The sequence below is a fragment of the Canis lupus genome, chromosome 32 (assembly GCF_048164855.1).
Source record: "Canis lupus baileyi chromosome 32, mCanLup2.hap1, whole genome shotgun sequence".
NCBI classification, from domain to species: Eukaryota; Metazoa; Chordata; class Mammalia; order Carnivora; family Canidae; genus Canis; species Canis lupus.
Window position 1 is genome coordinate 30,704,443 of NC_132869.1, and position 20,510 is coordinate 30,724,952.

The 20,510-nt window shown below is 39.2% G+C and overlaps 1 protein-coding gene across 7 annotated transcripts in view; it reads left to right on the forward strand.

Annotated features, from left to right (window-relative positions):
• The window catches only part of TLN2 (talin 2), a 426,489-nt gene that overhangs the window by 260,457 nt on the left and 145,522 nt on the right, over window positions 1–20,510 (forward strand). For all 7 annotated transcript variants that reach the window (XM_072808970.1, XM_072808976.1, XM_072808972.1 and 4 more), the window contains 4 exons: window positions 11,123–11,278; window positions 15,638–15,739; window positions 16,704–16,780; window positions 19,484–19,664. In XM_072808970.1, coding sequence (XP_072665071.1) covers window positions 11,123–11,278; window positions 15,638–15,739; window positions 16,704–16,780; window positions 19,484–19,664 — 516 coding nt within the window. The remainder of the gene's footprint in view (window positions 1–11,122; window positions 11,279–15,637; window positions 15,740–16,703; window positions 16,781–19,483; window positions 19,665–20,510) is intronic.

Below are 20,510 nucleotides of genomic sequence, written 5' to 3' on the forward strand. Positions count from 1 at the left end.
GTTTGCTGACTCTGATGTAGAGAATGTCTATAAGCCATATAATGAGTCCACAGGGAATAGCTTTATGTGGCAGTATTCTCGGTGGCTAAGAACATAAGCTTTGAAAAGAAACACCTAGATTTGGATTCTGGCTTTGCCACTTAGTTTTACCTTAGATAAGTTACTTTACCTTCTATCTATATGCATGCTTGCTCACGTATAAAATTGTGCTTTTTTAAGAGGTTTAAATGAAATAGTATTGAAAAGGGGATTGTGCCATAGAAGATCTCAGTGAATGGAAGCTATAAATGTCTAGTTTTCCTCTTATATTGACTTGTTTTGCATTTTATCTTGATAACACTAATCAAAACCCCATAAGCAATGGTAAGCCATTTCCCATGACCTGCAGAGGACCTTGTTTCATTCCAGGAAATTCCTGTGTAAACCTTTCTCATTTATAAGCTTGTCTTTTAACTTTCCCTGTAGCCACAGCCAGAACCTTGAGGTGTGAGATATGTGGGGAGCTGACCCTTTTCTCCCCTTAACCATAAAAGAAAGCATCACAGAGGGCATTTGGAGCTTCTCAGAATCCTGAGTAAAGCTGGGGTAGATGACAAGTTGTTAGAGAAAAATGGCTAATGGAAAGGATCTTTAATACCATTTTGTTCTTTTTTTAAAAAAAGTTTTATTTATTTAAGTAATCTCTACACCCAGGGTGGAGCTTGAACTCACTACCCTGAGATCAAGAGTTGCATGCTCTTCAAACTGAGCCAACCAGGCACCCCTAACTAACACCATTTTGCTCTTGAGCAGCCTTTTCTTTCTGCCATGCCCCTAAAAGAGATAAGTATCTTGATAACACAGCAAAACACACAAGCCAGCCCTTTGACGCCAAGCCAGGGTTGGCGAATTCTAGTGAGCACAGCTGGGTGACAGGTTTAGGCCACATCGAATTTAAAGATTTTATTTATTTATTCATGAGAAACGCAGAGATAGAGACAGAGACACAGGCAGAGGGAGAAGCAGGCTCCACGCAGAGCCCGACATGGAACTCGATCCTGGGTCTCCAGGATCAGGCTCTGGGCCAAAGGCAGCACTAAACCACTGAGCCACCTGGGCTGCCCCACATCGAATTTAGAGCCAGAACATGCCAAAGCGTAACCCACTTGCATCTCTTCACTCAATTCTAAATCTCCCATGTAAGAATCAGCCAGTCTCCATTCCAGTGAGAAGAGCTGAAAGAAAAGCAGGCTTGACCATAGCCAGTCACTGGTTTTGAAGCCACTGTAGTGGTTGAGCTGTGTTTGAAAGAGGGGCAGGGCTTGTTAATGAATCCTGCCTCTTCTTAGTAGAATGCATACATTCTCCTGCCTCTAAGTTATGCAAGCTCAAGACATCTTCCAAACAAAACCAACCTAATGAGGACCACCTGGAGAGAAATTTCTGCATAATAGCAGCTACAGCTGCTATAGCGCTCCTGCTTGGGAGATGGGACTTGGGCCTGCCTAGCCTGCTTTCTATTCTGCAGATAAAAGAGCGCTGATCTCTGTAGCTGAAGTTGGCAAGGCCAGGTGTAGGGTGGACTGGGATGTGTGGGATATGGAGAGGAAGAGGAAGCCCCTCCCAGTATGCAGGCTCTACCACTGTGGGTCTAAAGCAGGGCTTCATGGGGAAGAACCAGTGTAGCTAGCACTGAGCTGAGCCTTTTGCTCTTTTAACTTTCTCCAGCTGCTCTGTGTTTTATGGGTAGGCTGAAATAATATGATCCCTTGACAGTGGTCCCTGTTGCTGGGTTTCAGCATTTTCTGAGTTTCTTCTGTCCCCTTCTCCCTAATCCTGATCTGATGGAATGCCCACTGTAAGTTATTAGCATGTTCCCTGTGGCTTTCTCTCCTGTCCCGAAAACTCACAATTCTGTGTTCCCTCACCCCAAAGCCTCTTGCCCGCTGGGAGGTGCAGATGGAAAAGGCTGAAGGCAACAGCTGCAAACCATATTTTATTTCAGATCCCCTTCAGGGTCCCAGCAGCTGGGCTTGTGCCAACCCTGTGTGACTAACTGCCTAGAACCTCTTTGCCTAAATTTCTGAGTGGCTCCTGACACCAGATTGGACTAGCTGGCATCATCCCTGCTGCATTGCTTATTATCCCTTGTGGAACCGGCATCTCTTTACAAAAAAATCTTACTCTTCTCAGTATTTTCTTAAGGACTGGGAGGTTCTTCCACTTCCAATAATATTCCCCTGTTGGACACTCACTCAGATTCCTGGTCCTGTTCTCTTCTTCTCCTGGGAGGATGCTGGAGGTGTGCTGTGACCTTAACCGACAGATGGCTTATGAACTGCCCATGGGGCTTAGTGGGGATTTTTGTCTTCTCTGATTGCCTTTTTTTTTTTTTTTAAGATTTTATTTATTTATTCATGAGAGACACACACACACACACACACACACACACACACACACACACACAGAGAGGCAGAGACACAGGCAGAGGGAGAAGCAAGCTCCATGCAGGGAGCCCAACATGGGACTTGATCCCGGGTCTCCAGGATCAGGCCATGGGCTGAAGGCGGCGCTAAACCGCTGAGCCACCCGGGCTGCCCTCTGATTGCTTTTATCACAGTAGAGTACACAGTGGTAGACTGTGCTTTTGAAGTCAGAAACATTTTTGAGCTATTTAAATTTGTGTTCAAATCATGGCCATACCACTCACTAGTGCTTGCCTTGGATGGTTTGCAGATCTCTTCATTTGCAAATTGAGGATGATGAGACCAACATTTGAGGGATGCTCTGAAAACTAGTAGATAGTATTAAGTACCTAGCACATTTCTGTTATTTTAAAATTGCTTATCCCTTTGTATACATAATTTGTGTGTGTTGATTGGTATGTGTATTCCTCTGAGAATAGTGATTTAGACATTGCTAAGTTTCAGGAAATATTTGGGAAGGTTTATTTTTTTCTCCTGATAACAATAGAAATAGATTTTTTTTTTTTTTTTTTTTTGAGAGGGACAGAGAAAGAAAAAAAAAGAGAGGACAGAGGAAAAGGAGAGGGGCAGCCCAGGTGGCTCAGCGGTTTAGCACCACCTTCAGCCCACGGCCTGATCCTGGAGACCCGGGATCAAGTCCCATGTTGGGTTCCCTGCATGGAGCCTGCTTCTCCCTCTGCCTGTGTCTCTGCCTCTCTCTCTCTCTCTCTCTCTCTCTCTGTCTCTCATGAATAAATAAAATCTTTAAAAAAAAAGAAGAAGAAGAAGAAGAAGAAGAAGAAGAAGAAGAAGAAGAAGAAGAAGAAGAAGGAGGAGGAAAGGCAGAGAGAGAATCTTAAGCAAGTACCACACCCAGCACAGAGCTGGATGCAGGGCTTGATCTCACAACCCTGAGATCATGACCTGAGCCAAAATCAAGTTGGATGCTTTAATTGACTGAACTACCCAGACAAATTTGTTTTAAGTGAAATTTGGAGAATAAGGAAAAGAACAAGAAAATAATACAAATCACTTGAGATGATCACTGTCCTTTTATCATGTAATGAAATTTTTATTTAAAAAAAAATCTGTTACGAATTCTATTTAAAAATTTTATTTTTAAAATTTTGTTTCATGTAGGGTTTTTATTTTAGACCATATTGAAAATTTGTTGCCATGAATCTAGTTGTTTTCCATTCATATGGTTTTTACCCTAATTTACTTAAAAACTCCCCTGTTGAAAATTTTGGTTATTTCCAGTTTTTCACTATGATAAACTATAGTTACACATAGTCTTTTCACACATTTAGAACTTCGTTTTGAGTAGCTTTCTAAAAGCAAGCTGTGTCAAAAGGGGGAGCATTGTTATAGCTTTGGATTAATATTGATGCATTTTCTTCCATAAAGATTTTGCCACTTTAAATTCCCATCCATAGTGATCCTTTTTCATACCTTCTTCAATTTCAGTATTTAATTTTTTAAAAAGCTCTCCATTTTATTAAGTGAAAACCTAACTTAATTGCTTGGTTTTTACTTTTTGTTTTAATTTTTTTCTTAAGTTTTTATTTTAATTACCTGGTATTAATTACAGTTAAGTGCACTTCTTCATCCTCATCACCTATTTCACCCATCTTCCCACCCATCTCCCCTCTGATAACCATCAATTTGTTTTCTATAGTTAAGAGTCTGTTGCTTAGTTTGTCTCTTTTAACCCCCTTTGTTCATTTGTTTTGTTAAATTCTTGAATTCCACATAGGAGTGAAATCATACAGTATTTGTCTTTCTCTGACTGACTTATTTCCTTATTGTGCTTTCTAGTTCCATCCTTGTCATTGCAAATGGCAAGATTTTGTTGCTTTTATGGCTGAATAATATTCCATTGTGTGTATACGTGTGTTTGTGTGTGTGTGTGTGTGTGTGTGTGTATACGTACTACCATTTTATATATATATATATATATATAAAATGGTAGTGTGTGTGTGTAAAACACACACTTCTGTATCCATTCATCAGTCAGTGGACGCTTGGGCTGTTGCTGTATCTAGGCTATTGTAAATAATGCAGCTATAAACATAGGTGTGTATGTTCCCTTTGAATTAATGTTTTTGTATTCTCTGAGTAAATACCCAGTAGCGCAATTGCTTAGGGTAGTTCTACTTTTGAATTTTTGATGAATCTCCATACTGTTTTCCATAATGACTGTACCAGTTTGCATTTTTACCAACAATGCAAGAGGATTATTTTTTCTGCACATCCTCACCAGCATTGTCATTTCTTATGTTTTTGATTTCAGTCATTCTGACTGGTGTGAGGTGATATCTCATTGTAGTTTGGATTTGCATTTCCCTGATGATCAGTGATAATGAGCATCTTTTCATGTGTCTGTTGGCCATCTGTATGCCTTCTTTGGAGAATTGTTCATGTCTTCTGCCCATTTTTAAACTAGATTATTTGTTTTATTGGGTGTTGAGTTTTAGAAGTTCTTTCTGTATTTTGGATACTAACCCTTTATCAGATATGTCCTTTGCAAATATCTTCTCTCATTCCATGGATTGTCTTTTAGTTTTGTTGATAGTTTTCTTTACTGTGCAGAAGCTTTCTATTTTGCTATAGTCCCAGTAGTTTATTGTTGCTTTGTTTCCCTTACCTCAGTGGGCATATCTAGAAAAAATTACTATGGCTAATGTCAGATAAAATTTCTAGAAAAATTCTTTTAGAATTTTTATGGTTTCAGGTCTCACATTTAGGTCTTTAATCTATTGTGAATTGGTTTTTGTATATGGTATAGGAAAGTGGTTTAGTTTCATTCTTAGGCATGTTGCTGTCTAATTTTCCCAACACTATTTGTTGAAAAGACTGTCTTCTTCTGATTGGATATTCTTTCCTTTTTTGACAAAGATTAGTTGACCATATAATCGTGGGTTCATTTGTGGATTTTCTATTCTATTCCATTTATGTGTCTGTTTTTATGCCAGTACCATATTGTTTTAGTTACTACAGCTTTTTAATATAACTTGAAGTTCAGAGTTGTGATTCCTCCAGCTTTGCTTTTCTTTTTCAAGATTGTTTGGCTTCTCAGGATCTTTTGTGGTTTTATACAAATTTTAGAATTTTTTATTTTAGCTCTAAAAAGTGCTGTATTTGGATAGGGATTGCATTAAATGTGTAGATAGCTTTGGGTAGTATAGACATTTTAACAATATTTGTTCTTCCAATCCATGAGCATGGAATGTCTTTCCATTTCTTTGTGTCTTCAATTTCTTTCATTGATGTTTTCTAGGTTTCAAAGTACAGGTCTTTAACCTCTTTGGTTAGGTTTATTCCTAGGTATTTTATTACTTTTGGTGCAATTGTAAATAAGATGGTTTTCTTAATTTCTCTTTGTACTGTTCATTATTGGTACATAGAAATGCAATCGATTTCTGTACATTGATTTTGTATCCTGTGACTTTAATTAGTTTAACAGTTCTAGCAGTCTTTTGGAGGAGTCTTTCAGGTTTTCTATAGAGTATCATGCTATCTGCAAATAGTGAGTTTTGCTTCTTCCTTACCAGTCTAGGTGTCTTTTATTTATTTTTGTTGTCTGATTGCTGTGGCTAGGACTTCTAGTACATGTTGAATAAAAGTGATGAGGGTGGACATCCTTATCTCTTCCTGATCTTAGGGGAAAGTCTTCTAATCTTTTCCCATTGAGGATAACATTCGTTGTTGGTTTTCCATGTATGGCCTTTATTATGTTGAGATATGTTACCTCTAAACCTATTTTGTTGAGGATTTTTATCACGAATGGGTGTTTTACTTTATCAGATGATTTTTCTGCATCTATTAAAATGATCATGTGGTTTTTACCCTTTCTTTATTGACATATCTTGTTGATTTGTGAATACTGAAACATCCTTGCAGTCCCAGAATAAATCCCACTTGATTGCAGGGAATTTTTTTGATGTATTGTTGATTTTGGTTTGCTAACATTTTGTTGGAGGATTTTTGCATCAGAGATACTGGTCTGTACTCTTGTTTTCTGGTGTCTTTATCTGACTTTGGTATCAGGATAATGCTGGCCTCACAGAATTAATTTTGAAGCTTTCCTTCTTTTTCTATTTCTTAGAATAGTTTGAGGAGAATAGGTATTACTATTCTTTAAATATTTGGTAGTATTCACTTGTGAAGCTGTCTGGTCCTGGACTTTTGTTTGTTGGGAGTTATTTGATTACTGACCCAGTTTCTTTGGTGGTTATCAGTCTGTTCAAATTTTCTGTTTCTTTCAGTTTTAGGTGTTTATATGTTTCTGAGAATTTATCCATTTCTTCTAGGTTGTCCAATTTGTTGGCATATGGTTTTTTGTAATATTCTTTCTTTTTTAAAGATTGTATTTATTTATTTGAGAGAGAGAGAGACAGAATGAGTGAAGAGAGGGGCAGAGGGAGAAGCAGACTCCCCACTGAGCAGAGCCCAATGCAGGGCTCAATCCCAAGACCCTGAGATTTTGACCTGAGCTCAAGTCAAATAATTAACTCATTTAGCCATTCAAGTGTCTTGTGTAATATTCTCTTTCAACTGTTTGTATTTCTATCACATTGGTTGTTTCTCCTCTCTCATTTGTAATTTTATTTGAGTACTTTCTCCCCCCCTTTTTTTTTTTTTTGATAAATTCGGTTAGACGTTTATCAGTTTTATTGATTTTTTTTTTTTTTTTTCAAAGAACCAGCTCCTGGTTTCATTTTTCTATTCCATTTTTTTTTTTTTTGTTTCTTGTGCTTTTTCTAGCACCTTCAGGTATAAGGGTTAGGTTGTTTGAGACTTTTCTTGCTTCTAAAGGTACGCCCATATTCCTGTATACTTCCCTCTTAGAACCACTTTTGCCACATACCAAAGATTTTGAACCATGTATTTTCCTTTTCATTTGCTCCCATGTACATTTTTATTTCTTCTTTTATTTCATGGCTGATCTATTCGTTGTTTATTAGCATGTCCTTTAACCTCTTTATATTTGTGATCTTTCCAGAGTTTTTCTTGTGGTTGACTTCAAGTTTCACAGCATTATGATCAGAAAAGATACATGATATGACTTTGATCTCCTTAAACTTGTTGAGGCTTGTTTTGTGGCAAATATGTGATCTATTCTGGAGAATGTTCCATGTACACTTGAAAAGAATGTGTATTCTGCTATTGTAGGGTGGAATGTTATGAATTTATCTGTTAATCTGGTCCAATGTGTCATTCACAGGCATTGTTTTTCTTACTGATTTTCTGTTTTGATGATCTGTCCACTGATGTAAGTGGGGTGTTAAAGTCCCCTGCAATTATTGTGTTATTATCAGTCTTTAGGTCTAAAGTGAGGCTTTTGTAGTAAGTCTATAGATGGGTCTTGCTCGTTATTCATTCTGTCACCCTTTGTCTTTTGATTGGAGTATTTGGTCCATTTACATTCAAGGTAATATGTATTTATTGCCATTTTATTACTTGTTTTTGGTTGTTTCTGAAGATTTTCTTGGATCTATTCTTGTCTTTCTTTAATGGTTTTCTTTGGTGATATATTTGGATTTCTTTCTCTTTATTCTTTGCATATTTGTTAGCAGGTTTTGATTTGTGGTTACAGTTAGATTTGTATATAACCTTTTCTGCATAAAGCAGTCTATATTAACTTGATGATCATTTAAATTTGAACCATTCTTTACTCTTCTCCTTCCCATGTCCTTAGGTATATTGTGTCCTATTTTTACATACTTTTATTTTGTAAGTTCCTTGACTGATTTTTTTTTTTTTTAACAGAAATACTCATTTTTTTTCTGTTTTGTGTTTCCTACCTTCATGTTGTCATTTTTGGTCATTCATTTCTACTCAGACAATCCTCTTTAATATTTCTTGCTGGGCTGGTTTAGTGATCATGAACTCCTTTTTTTTGTTTGGGAAACTATTCTCCAATTCTAAATGATAGTCTTGCTGGATAGAGCATTCCTGGATGTAGGTTTTTCCCATTCAGCACTTTGAACATATGTCATTCCTTTCTGGCTTAGAAAGTTTCTACTGAAAACCCTGCAGGTTTCCTTTGTATGTAACTGTCTTCTTTTGTCTTGTTGCTTTTAATATTTTTTTTCTTTTTCATTATATTTTACCATTCTAATTATGAAATGTCTTGCTGTGGATCTGCTTTTGTTGATTTTGTTGGGGGTTCCCTGTTCCTCCTAGATCTGGGTGTCTGTTTCCTTCCCCCAGAGAAGGGAAGTTTTCAGCTATTATTTCTTCAAATATATTCTCTGCCTTCTTTTTTCTTCTGGGACTCCTATAATATGAATGTTATTGTGTTTGCTGGAATCACTGAGTTCCCTAAGTCTGTTCTCATTTTGTGGAATTCTTCTTTCTCTATTTTTTTTTTAGCCTGATTACCTTCCATTACTCGGTCTCCTAGGTCATTAATTCATTCCCCTGCTTCTTCCAGCCTGCAGTTCATTCCATCGAGAGTATTTCTCCTTTTATTAATTGAGCCCTTGATCTCTGCTATGTTATTCCTCATCTCTGTTAGCGGTCTCACTGATACTGTCCACTCTTTTCTCATGTTTACTGAGTATCCTTATGCTCATTGCTTTAAATTCTCTATCAGGCATATTACTTATATCTGTTTACCATAGATCTCTGGTTATGGCCTTTTCCTATGCTAATGATGCACTGGTTCCACATTTGGCACTGTACTTGTGCTGAGCAGCATGGGAGGGAAATGTTACCAGCCAGCTCTTTTGTTCCCATAGGAGTCTCTCTTTGAATGCAGCCTCTCTGCTATGTGCTCCAAGATGATTAACTAACTTCCCCCACTGTGTACTCCCATCTATCTCCATACTGTATGTCCATGGGCTTTTGCCCTGCCCTTTTCTCCAAGATCAGTCCCAATCCCCTTGAGACTCTTCCATTATGTCCATTGATCTTTAAAGCTCCAGGTTTTGGGGATCCCTGGGTAGCTCAGCAGTTTAGCGCCTTCCTTCAGCCCGGGGCATGATCCTGGAGTCCCAGGATCGAGTCTCACATCAGGCTCCCTGCGTGGAGCCTGCTTCTTCCTCTGCCTCTCTCTCTCTCTCTCTTTCTGTGTCTCTCGTGAATAAATAAATAAAATCTTAAAAAAACTAACAAACAAAAAACTCCAGGCTTTAAGCTCCACTGGTTGCAAAACCTCATGAGTTTTCGCCCCTTTCTCTTTTCAAGGCATTTGCTATGGGGATTCCTTTTCCCTGTGTGGTCCCCTATGTGCTAGTCTGTCTCTAACCCTTCTCTGAGATCACCTATCCCTCCCCAGCACAGTGACCATGATTCACTTCTCTCTCAAGCTGCATCCCCACACTTCCTATGTTCTTTATTGTGGCCTTTTCTCTACCTTTAGTTACAGAGTTTGTTCTACCAGTCTTCAGTCACTTGGGGGTATTTATGATGATCTGATAGTTGCCTAGGGTCCTCCTAGTCCACTGCCATCTTCTCCTTCCTCCCCCCTCAAATGAAAGTCTGCTTTATTATTTTGAATGTATTTTGTTGTGTTCTTTGCCAGTTGTTTTTGTTGATCTATGATAACCTTTCACATATACAGTATATAAAGTCTTTCACTATCATAATTATTGTAAATATTTATCCGTAATCATTTGCTTTTTAATTTTGCTTATGGTGAGGTTTCTTTCTTTTTCTCATATTTACCCTCTATTTTTTAGATGTATCAAAGTCTGTATTTTTGTAGTTAAAGATGTTGATCTTTCCCTTTATGAATTTCCTTTGTTTTGGTGCTTGTGCTTAAAAGTCATTTCCATCCCAGGAATCACAAAAATATCCACCTATATATTCTTCCTCAATTATTAATCTCAAATTTTTTTGCCATTAGTATGAGGTAGGGGTCCATTATTTTAATAGGCATGATTACTATTAAATTATTAAAGCTAATTATAAAAGGCTTTTTCAGAGTCAGTAGATGTACATACAAACACCAAAACAAAGAATTCAAATAGAAGTATATTTAGGAGATTTACAAGAAAAGGTTTCTGTATCTTTTAGTGAGAAGATTCTACTTTGGCAGAGTTTTAATTAATTCTAAATAGCTAATATGCCATGTTGTAATTCCACACTAAATCTTTTTTGTTATTTGCTCAGTTGGCTATTAGAAGTGATAATATTTGGAATTATATTAACTTCTATTTCTCTGGATATCTACTCAGTTCTGTCCCTTCTGTCACAGATTGGTTTTGGAACAATCTGCCCTCCTAAACAGCATCTCTTTTTGGGAAGCGTGCCTCTGGGCAGCCCGAGTGGCTCAGCGGTTTAGCGCCGCCTTCAGCGAGGGCGTGATCCTAGAGACCCTGGATCGAGTCCCATGTCGGGCTCCCTGCGTGGAGCCTGCTTCTCCCTCTGCCTCTGCCTCTTCCACCCTCCCCCAACCGTGTCTCTCATGAATAAATAAATAAAATCTTAAAAAAAAAAAAAAAAAAAAAAGGAAGTGCGCCTTTGTGGATTTTTCTAGTCTTCTCATGTCACTGTTTTAACTTCCATATCGTTAGTGAGTCATTCACCTAGTCCCAAAACCCTGGTTTTCTAGTAGCCCTGCCTATTTTGAAACATAGTTATGTAGGCAACCTCAGATAAAACACCATGACTTGGCAAAATCATATGTATTCAGGGAGAGCACTAACCCTTGGTATTTCCTGTTTCAGGAAAAGATGAAAGGCAAGAACAAGCTGGTGCCTCGCCTGTTGGGCATCACCAAGGATTCAGTGATGCGTGTGGATGAGAAAACCAAGGAGGTGCTGCAGGAGTGGCCGCTCACCACGGTTAAGCGCTGGGCGGCCTCACCCAAGAGCTTCACCCTGGTATGGACTGGCTAACAGGGAGGATCAACATGGCCTTGGGCGATATTGTGGGGTGGGAAGGAGAATACAAGTTCAATGGGCTTCCCTTGCCTTAGAGAGCAATGTGGAGAGGGACAGATGGTGGGAGTCCAGAGGGCCAGGACTGTTCCAGTCTTCTGTGTTCCCGATGCTGTCCCTAGCATGCCCTAAGAGGAAACTGTCTAATGCTCTGAGGCTAGTCAAAGGCTCCTTCATCTCTAGTTGTTTTAGAAGTTCCCAAGCATTATGACAACTTGCTGAAGTGTTTTTTCCCAGCCTGCCTGGAAATAGCATACTGTATAGGGAAATGGCATAGACTTTGGGGTAGTATTCAAAACCAGCTGGTCATCTCCCATTTCTTAGAGTTATCTTTCCTCTCTAAGCCTTAATGTCATTAGCTTTAAGATGGGAATCATAATACCTATTTTACAGAGGTACTAAGATCAAACAAGATGATGATGATAAAATTCTCAGTGTGAAGTAAATGGGAAATAGAAATAGGGAGAATGTAGTCATCTCAACCCTACAGATCTCTGAATTCCTCCTCCCAACCTTAATAGTTGCTCTTAGTGGATTCTATGTGTGTTGTTATCTTAACTATAGCCACACTGACACATGGGAATCAATAGCGTCGTTATTTTGTAGGGCAAGTTGAGCAATAAGAGAAATCAGTGTTGAAATTTCTGTATCTCCTAGCACTCCTGAAGTGTGCTATTCTAGTCTAGTGAGTACTTCAAATATCAGCTTGCATCTAGGTAGATCTCATAATAGGGCATCAGAAAAAAAGCATAAGGAAGGAGATTTGGAGGGAGTCTTTAGTTATCTAGTTTGATCATTGGTGGATAGACTCTTGCCAGTTGGAAGGAATCATCAGAAAACAGACCATCTTCCCTCCTATAGTCAAGATGGAGGGAAGATTGAGCTCTATCTACATGGCTCTTAAGGAGGGGTGTTTTTAGAGAATGATGTCCTCATCTTCCATGGTAGGAAGTTGTGGATAATTTGTAAAAGAGAAAAATCAAGAAATTAATATAAACGTGTTTTTAGAAATACTAGAATAAACTGCTGAAAGGATTCAAAGTAGTTGTCTTTGTGGATGGGAGAGATGGAAAGTAAAGATAGGAACGACCAGGGCAAGGGCCCGTTGTGTTTTGTTATGTATCTTTTAGTGCTATTGGTCTTTTAAAACTAGGTCCAAGTCCTGTTTTGTTGAAAACAAAAAGTTATTTTAAAGATAAATAAGAAATAGTTATGGGTCACAGTAACTACCTCAAGCACAAGAGAGAATGAATATCAATGCTGTTTATTAAAGTTGGATTTAAAGTTTGTAACATGTCATATTTCTTTGCTTTCCACGCCGAGCCTTAATTTAATTTCCCAGTGTCTGGAGATTTTCCTATTGTCTTCCCCTTACTGATTTTTTTTAGTTCAATTCTGCTATGGTCAAAGGACAGACTCTGCATATTTCAAGTCTCAGAATTTTAAGATTTGTTTTTTATATCACAGGATATGATCATTCTGGGAAAATGTTCCAGGAATACTTGATTAGACTATTCTGTAAATGTTGGTTAGATCCTGTTAGTTGGTGGTGGTGTTCCAGTCTTCTCTATCCCTACAACAGTTGCAGATTTTCCTATTTCTTCTTTCAGTTTTCACTGCATGTATTTTGAAGCTCTGTTTGGTGCTTACATGTACATTTAAGATCCCTTGATCATCTTCATGGAGAAATTGTTTTAGTAAATTTGTTTGCTCTGAAATCTGCTTTATCTTAATATACCCTCTCATGCTTTTTCAAATTAATGTTTGCATGATATATTTTTCATTCTTTTACTTTCAACCTACTCATATTTGAGACCAGTTTCTTACAGAGTGCATAAAGTTGGGTTGTGCTTTTTTTTTTAATCCAGTTAGTCTCTTTTAATTGACCTTGTTAGACCATTTACATTTTGATTTAATTATTGATATGGTAGGCCTTAAGTCTACCTTTTTTTAATGTCTACCATTTTATAATATTTTTCTATTTATCCCCTCCATTTCTTCTTCCTGTTTTTCTTGCCTATTTTTGGGTTAAACATTCTTAGAGTTCCATTTTGATTCATTTATAATGTTTTATATTATCTCTTTACTTGGTATTCTTAGTGATCTAGATGTTACCATATATGTAAGAAATTAATTATAAATTTTTTAGGTGTGGATGTTTATTATTTCAAGAGAAGTGTAGAAACTTCACTTCTGTTTAGGTCTCTTTACACTCCCCACTTTTTAAATATAACTGTTCAAAGAAATACATACATTGAACACCACATGAGATGGTGTTACACCTTTGGTACAACTATAGAATATGATTAAATAAAACTCATGAGGTGAAGGAAAAATTACTACATTTCCTTCTATTTTTTTATCTGTCCCACTGTTGTTTTCTTCTTAACCATCCCAGGCTCCTGTTACCATTTCTTTGTGTTTGAAGGACTTCCTTTAGCCATTCTTTAAAGGTAGGTAGATCTGCTAAAAAGAGATTCTCTTAGCTTTCTTTTTTCTGAGAATGTTCTTATTTCCCCTTCTTTCATAAAGCATCATTTTGTCAGGTATAGGATTGGACATTGACAGCTCTTTCTTTCAGCACTTGAGAAATATGCCACTTCTTTTTGGCCTTCAGGATTTCAGATTAGAAATTGTTATTCAAGTTGGTGTTCATTTGTAGATAATAGGTCACTTTCTAAAGTTCTTGTTGTGTGTTTCTCCAGATTTATTACATTTGGAATATGCTCAGCTTCTTGAGTTTGTAGGTATGTATCTTTAATTTGGGGATATTTTCAGCCATTATTTCTTTTAATACTTTTTTCTTAAAGATGTATCTATTTGTTAGAGCATGAAAGAGTAGGGGAGGGAGAGAATCTCAAGTAGACTCCCCACTGAGCACAGAGCCTGTCATGGAGCTCAATCTCACAACCCTGAGATCATGATGTGAGCCAAAATCAAGAATAGTCGGGTACTTAACTGACTGGGCCACCCAGTCACCCCTTGAATACTTTTTTTTGTCCCACATTCTGTCACGGTAGGATTCGGATAATATAAATTTTACATCTTTTGTCATTGTCCCACAGATCCCTGGAGGTCTGGTTTGTGGGTTTTCTGTTTTTTGTCTTTGGTTGAATTTGTATTCTTTCTAGTCTTGAGATTGACTTATTAATCCATTTTCAAGCCTACTGATTCAATGCTCTGTCATCTCCACACTACTTTATCATGTGAGTTTTTAAAATTTTCAGTACCATAATTTTTATGTACTTCTTTCTACTGGCTTCTCTGTTGAAACCTCCTGTTTGTTTCAGAAGAATTTGTAATGGATTGTTGAAACATATTTTATGATGGCTGCTTTAAAATATTTATCAGATAATTCCAAAATCTGATTCATTTCAGTATTGGCATCAATTAATTATCTTTTATTATTACTATTTTGTCTTACTCATATCATAGTTGTTTTGTTCTTGATATGAGTAGTGATTTTTTAAATTACATTTAGACATTTTGATTTTAAGTTAGGAAACTCTTGATCTTACTTAAATCTTTTGTTTTATCAGTCACCTTGTTTGGATTTAATGTTGTGTTCTGGTCTCCTTTTGTGGGCTTTGGTTACAGTGACAGTTTTCGGAGCCCTTGCAGTGCTGTTCTGGATTGTTTTGACACTGCCAGGGTTCTTGCTCAAGACTTGATGGTGCTGTTTGTGAAGGTACTTCCTTGGACCACCTGCTATTGCTGGGTGACCTTTGTTGGGATAAGCAGAAGCTACGGGCGGCCAGTCTCTGTTCATGCCATTAGGTGGAGTTCAGGAGGACATAGGTTTCATGTGACCACTGTTGCAAAAGAACAAGGTCACTTGCCTGTCTGTGGAGCAGGGACTGGGATGGGCTGGGCTTTCATTGCTCTGCAGCTGCTGGTGAGTGCCAGCCAGCCCAGGTTGTGGAGCTGGTTGAAGACTCCCAGATAGATCTTCACTGGGCTTCTCCTCTCCTGGTCCTTTGGCGAAAAAGGACAGGCTTTTGAAATCCTGCCTGTTAAAGGTTCTGGGTTTCAGTTACTCACCTGGGGGTAATTGGATATAAGAGAAAATCTAAGAATTCACCATAGAGTGTTTTTTCAAGTACTGCATTCCCCAGTCTACCTTTCCAACTTTCAGAGCCTTTTACTATTGTTTGCTGAATAAATTTTAGGATATTCAGTTGTGTTTGGGGGGAACAGAAGGGGAAAGTGAGTCTGTACCATCTTGTTCTAGGACTAGACCTCTATCTTTACCTTTAAAACTGCAGATATATAATTATATTCCTTCTGATGTTGTTTTTTCAGGATTTTGGGGAGTATCAGGAAAGCTACTATTCAGTACAAACCACTGAAGGAGAGCAAATATCCCAGCTGATTGCAGGCTACATTGACATCATCCTCAAAAAGGTTATTTCATACTGATGCAACTTGGAAAAGCTGCTTTGTTTTCTTTCTTTCTTTCTTTCTTTCTTTCTTTCTTTCTTTCTTTCTTTCTTTCTTTCTTTCTCTCTCTCTCTCTCTCTCTCTCTCTCTTCCTTCCTTCCTTCCTTCCTTCCTTCCTTCCTTCCTCTCTCTCTTTTTTTTTTTTTTTTTGAAACATTGACTTAGATGATGCTGTTACCTGGAAATACACACACACAAAAAACAACCCTAATTTGAAGTACTTGATTCACTAATTTAATCTTAAGATTGCTTGAGTGTGCAGTCTTTAATCTCAAGATCCTACAAGAGTTTCCATTTTAACTGCAGTTCATATTTATATTATTACTGCCAGGTAATGAGCACTAGTGGTTCACTTAGCTAATGAATGAGACTAGCAAACCCCTCAGCATCTTCCTCTCTAAGTAGTTATGCTTTCCAGCCTCTTTAAAAACCTAGGTTGAGGGTCTGAAAATGTTCTTCATATTTTTCGTGAAATTTTTGTTGTTAAGTAGGGTCCATGCCCATTGTGGAGCCCAAACTGAGCCACCCAGGCATTCCTCATGAATGTTTACCAAATTACCAAATTTTACAAATTTTTACCAAATTTAGTGGGGTTATATACTATCATGATATACAGACAGATTGCCTAAGACTTCAAGATACAGCTCACTGAAATAACCAAGTTCTCTTAGAACATCAGTATCTGTGTCTTGATTTTAACTGTTTGAAATTGAGTCAATGCAGTAATAAACACAAAAGGCATATATCTCTATATTGTGTTAAATACTGTATATTTTTATTGTTGCTTTTGTTTTTGTTCACCTATCACTTACTCCAGTAGAGGGAATTTTGGGTAAACCTCAAAAAGGTTTAGCTCCTTTTAAAAGGTATCTTAGAGGTTCTTGCATCAAGACTTGCTGAGTTTTCTTTTTCTTTCATTTTACCTCAGAAACAAAGTAAAGATAGATTTGGATTAGAGGGGGATGAGGAGTCAACTATGCTGGAAGAGTCGGTTTCCCCGAAAAAGTAAGTATTTTTAAAAGCATTGGAGAACCCAACTTCTCCCATTAAATGGGCAGGTTTCCTTGTGCCAACTCTGGTCTGTTGCTCTGAAGTCCATCAGAAAGGGAGACAACAGTGGGTAATATAAATGAATCTTGCTTCTCGAAGTGTGGTCTCCAGACCATCATTATCAGTGTTGAGTGTGTCTTGTGGGGAGAAGAGGCTATGGATTGTAGAGAGACAGAGCAAGATGTGGTCTTTAACTCCGTCTTCAGACACAGTGAGTGTTCATGAACCCTGTTCTGCAGTCGCTCGTTTAAATCTCCTAACTTGCATCATTTTGGTCAAAGGCTGGAGAGTGGGCTTCTGTTTAATTCTGTGCCTTTTGGGACAGGCATCTACCTAGTGGAGGAGTTATTGTTTATAGAGCGCTTGGTTCATGCCACATGTGTCATGAGGCAGTAGAGAGAAGTGGTTAAAACCTGGACTCTGGAGCCAGACCTACTGGGTTCAATTCTCCAGTGTTTCTCTCACTTTTTTTTTTTAAGAGGGAGAGAATGTGGGGAGAAGGAGGGAGAGGGAGAGAGAATCTCAGCACAGAGCCCGATGACAGGGCTCAGTCTCATGACCCTGAGATCATGACCTGAGTGGAAATCAAGAGTCAGATGCTTAACCAACTGAGCCACCCAGGCACACCTTGGGTCTCTTTTTTAATGTGTGGCCTTGGGGACGTTACAAATTTCCTCTATCCCTTTACTCAGCTCTAAAATGAGAATAACGATAGTACTACCTTATACATTTTATCTTGATGATTGAATTATTAATAAAGCACATAAAACAATGCCTGGCACATCATATGTATATACTATTCTTATCATCTTCATCATCATTTTCAATTCAGAACAGTCTCAAGTTAACTCCATTTTACAGGTAAGGAAACTGAGATTTACTAAAATTAACATCTAATAAGTGGTACTTTGGGGGAAATCTGAGCAGCTGCTCCCCTTATGTTATGTAGAGCAGTGTGATAATAAGTTTTCTTGCCCACACTTTACTCTGTATGTCTAGCATGTGGTCTCATTTCATCGTAATAACAACCCCCAGTGTAAGAGCTAGACCAGATGTTACCACTTGTTCATAACTGAGGAAACCAAAGCTCATGGAAGTGACTTTAGACACACATATGAGGCAGAGCCAGGAGTCAGTTCAGATCTTGTGATGTTTCTTACAGTACCCTGCCAGAAATTTCTAGCATGTTCTCCAGCATATTGAACTTACTAAGTCATGGTAATTGCTTCTCGAACATTTCCGTAAGCTATCATTTTGCCCTGATGTGCTTCATAATCACCTCAAAGGTGCTTTTCCATTTACCCCCTATTTTAGTACACAATTTGGAACCGAACCTCATGTGATGTGTTTCACATACGTGGTTCCCTCTTGAAGAGTACCTTAAGTCCTTGGAATTAGTTAATGACCCTTAGATGGAAATCAGTAAGGTAGTGCTTTCTGGCAGGGCAAATTGTTCCCCTTTAGAGGACTCTGCTGCTCTTGAACTTCTAAGAGCAGTTGAGCGTCTGAGTCCAGAGGACAAAAACTCTTCACTGCCTTTTACCTCTGTAGTCCCTTCCCACTGCCTAGAGCATCATGGTGGAGTCTGATCAAGGCAAGCAGGAAGAATGGCCCACCTGCCACTTCTCCCTGCATTAGACATTGGCTGACATCACAGAATGCAGCTGACTTCCTCCTGGAGCCCCCAGATGTACCCTCCCTCGTGCCAACTCCTCCACAGACATTACTCTTCCTCCATGGATGCCTGTTGTCTGGTATCTAACAGGGCTCATGAGCTTTGCCTTGGGCAATAGGGAGTGATCTGTGATGGTTGGAAAACCCTGGGACAGAGGCCTGGCCATATAATGCAGCTGCTCACCGAATCTGCCCTTACACACACGCACGCACACACACACACACGCACACACACAGTACTCCCCCAGACTCTCCCTGTGTGGGTTCTTTCCTCTGGGCTCCTGTGCAGATATACCACCCTTATATGCACAACGTCCCTACCACTCATCCTAAGAAAATATCAGAAGTGAGAAATTTTCTTTTGTTTTTTAACTAGATGTCTTAAGAATCTTCTTAGAGTTTTTTTGAAATCATCTGGAGGAGGTACCAAAGTCTGTCCTATCATCAAGGTGCCAAAGGTGTTTAAATGCCCTCTGTGGTCAGTGGCCTTGGGCCTATGGGAGTAGAAATGAGCTGTGGGAGATTTTCTTTTAGTTCCTTTCTATACTTCTCCCTTCAGTGCAAGACTAAATGACCTGTGTCCCCAAAGCCTAGATCGAACCTGGCCCACAGTGGATATTTGTTGAATGAATGCTATTTCAGGTGGGATTTACCAGCTCATAGATCAGTGTATCCAAAACTCTTCCTTACACCTGCAACATCATTGTTAGAGAGACATTAACAGTGGTTGTGGAGGGGAACTAATTGCACAATATCCTGAACTGATTAGTAATGTTTATTTATATTCATCCTTATAGAAAGAGTGACCTCAGGGTTCTTCTGAGTATTTTAGTGAGACCTGATTCACAGCTGGGTCTGTATATGCCTCTCTTGAATTGGCCTCCACAGCAGAAAGCCACCAACAGTTGTGCCACATGTGGCATTTTATCATTACACCATATGCTAGTGGCCACCCCACGGTGACCAGACCCCTGTCCCCTACAGGTCCACCATCTTGCAGCAGCAGTTCAATCGGACTGGGAAGGTGGAGCATGGCTCAGTGGCGCTGCCCGCCGTGATGCGCTCAGGCTCCAGCGGACCCGAGACCTTCAACGTGGGCAGCATGCCTTCACCGCAGCAGCAGGTCACGGTGGGGCAGATGCACCGAGGACATATGGCCCCACTGGTGAGGCTTCCCCGACGCCAGCCCTGGGTGTCAGTGCTGCCTCTGATGTGCAGGGAGAGACACTAGCCTGGCACATGCTCTCTCATTCCCATCTGAGCCATGGCTCTTCATGCATGGTCCCAGTACCTGACTGCCCAGTGCTCTCCCTAAATGGGGTGTCTTAGGAACTCTCTGTGTAGGCTCACAGGTATCCTCTGAGGCTGGAGGGCAACCGTGACCTGTCCACCTGACTAGTGATACAGAGGTACAGAGCCCTGCTTCCCCGCTTTAACAGCAACAAGCTGCTCATTAGCCCAGGGCACCCCTCTGAGGGTCTTAGAAATAGAGCAGGTCTGTAGTGATGCGTAGTTTCCCCTGAGTGGATGGTTGCTGCTTCGCACTGATGGTCTCCCTGGAATCATGTGCTGCCGGGGAAGAATTTGATAAAAGCTGAAAAGCCTGAAAGCTTTGAAGTAATTTGACCCTGAAGAAGCATATTGACTGTAGGTTTGGGTGGAATCCTTTCTTATTTACTAAGAATAGTTCTGAGATATAACACAGTTCCTATACCTGAGATCTTTTGTCCTAAGTACTGAAAGAGTGGACAAGCTCCCCTGCCAAGGACTCTTTCTGAGTCGTCTTGTCAGCTAATTAAGCTCTCCACACTCTCTTGATTATAACTTCTCTATTGCAAACACCCATCCTGAGCATTCTATTAATACAGTCTCTATTTCCAGCTCCCTGCTTAAAATGGGAGGTGCTTGGGGTTGTTGAGACACACCATGAGCCTGGAGTTTGATTTTGGCCTTGTTTCGTATAGAGAGAGGTGTTGGTTCCAGGAGTGGGGGGGTTATGACTGCCTCGTGG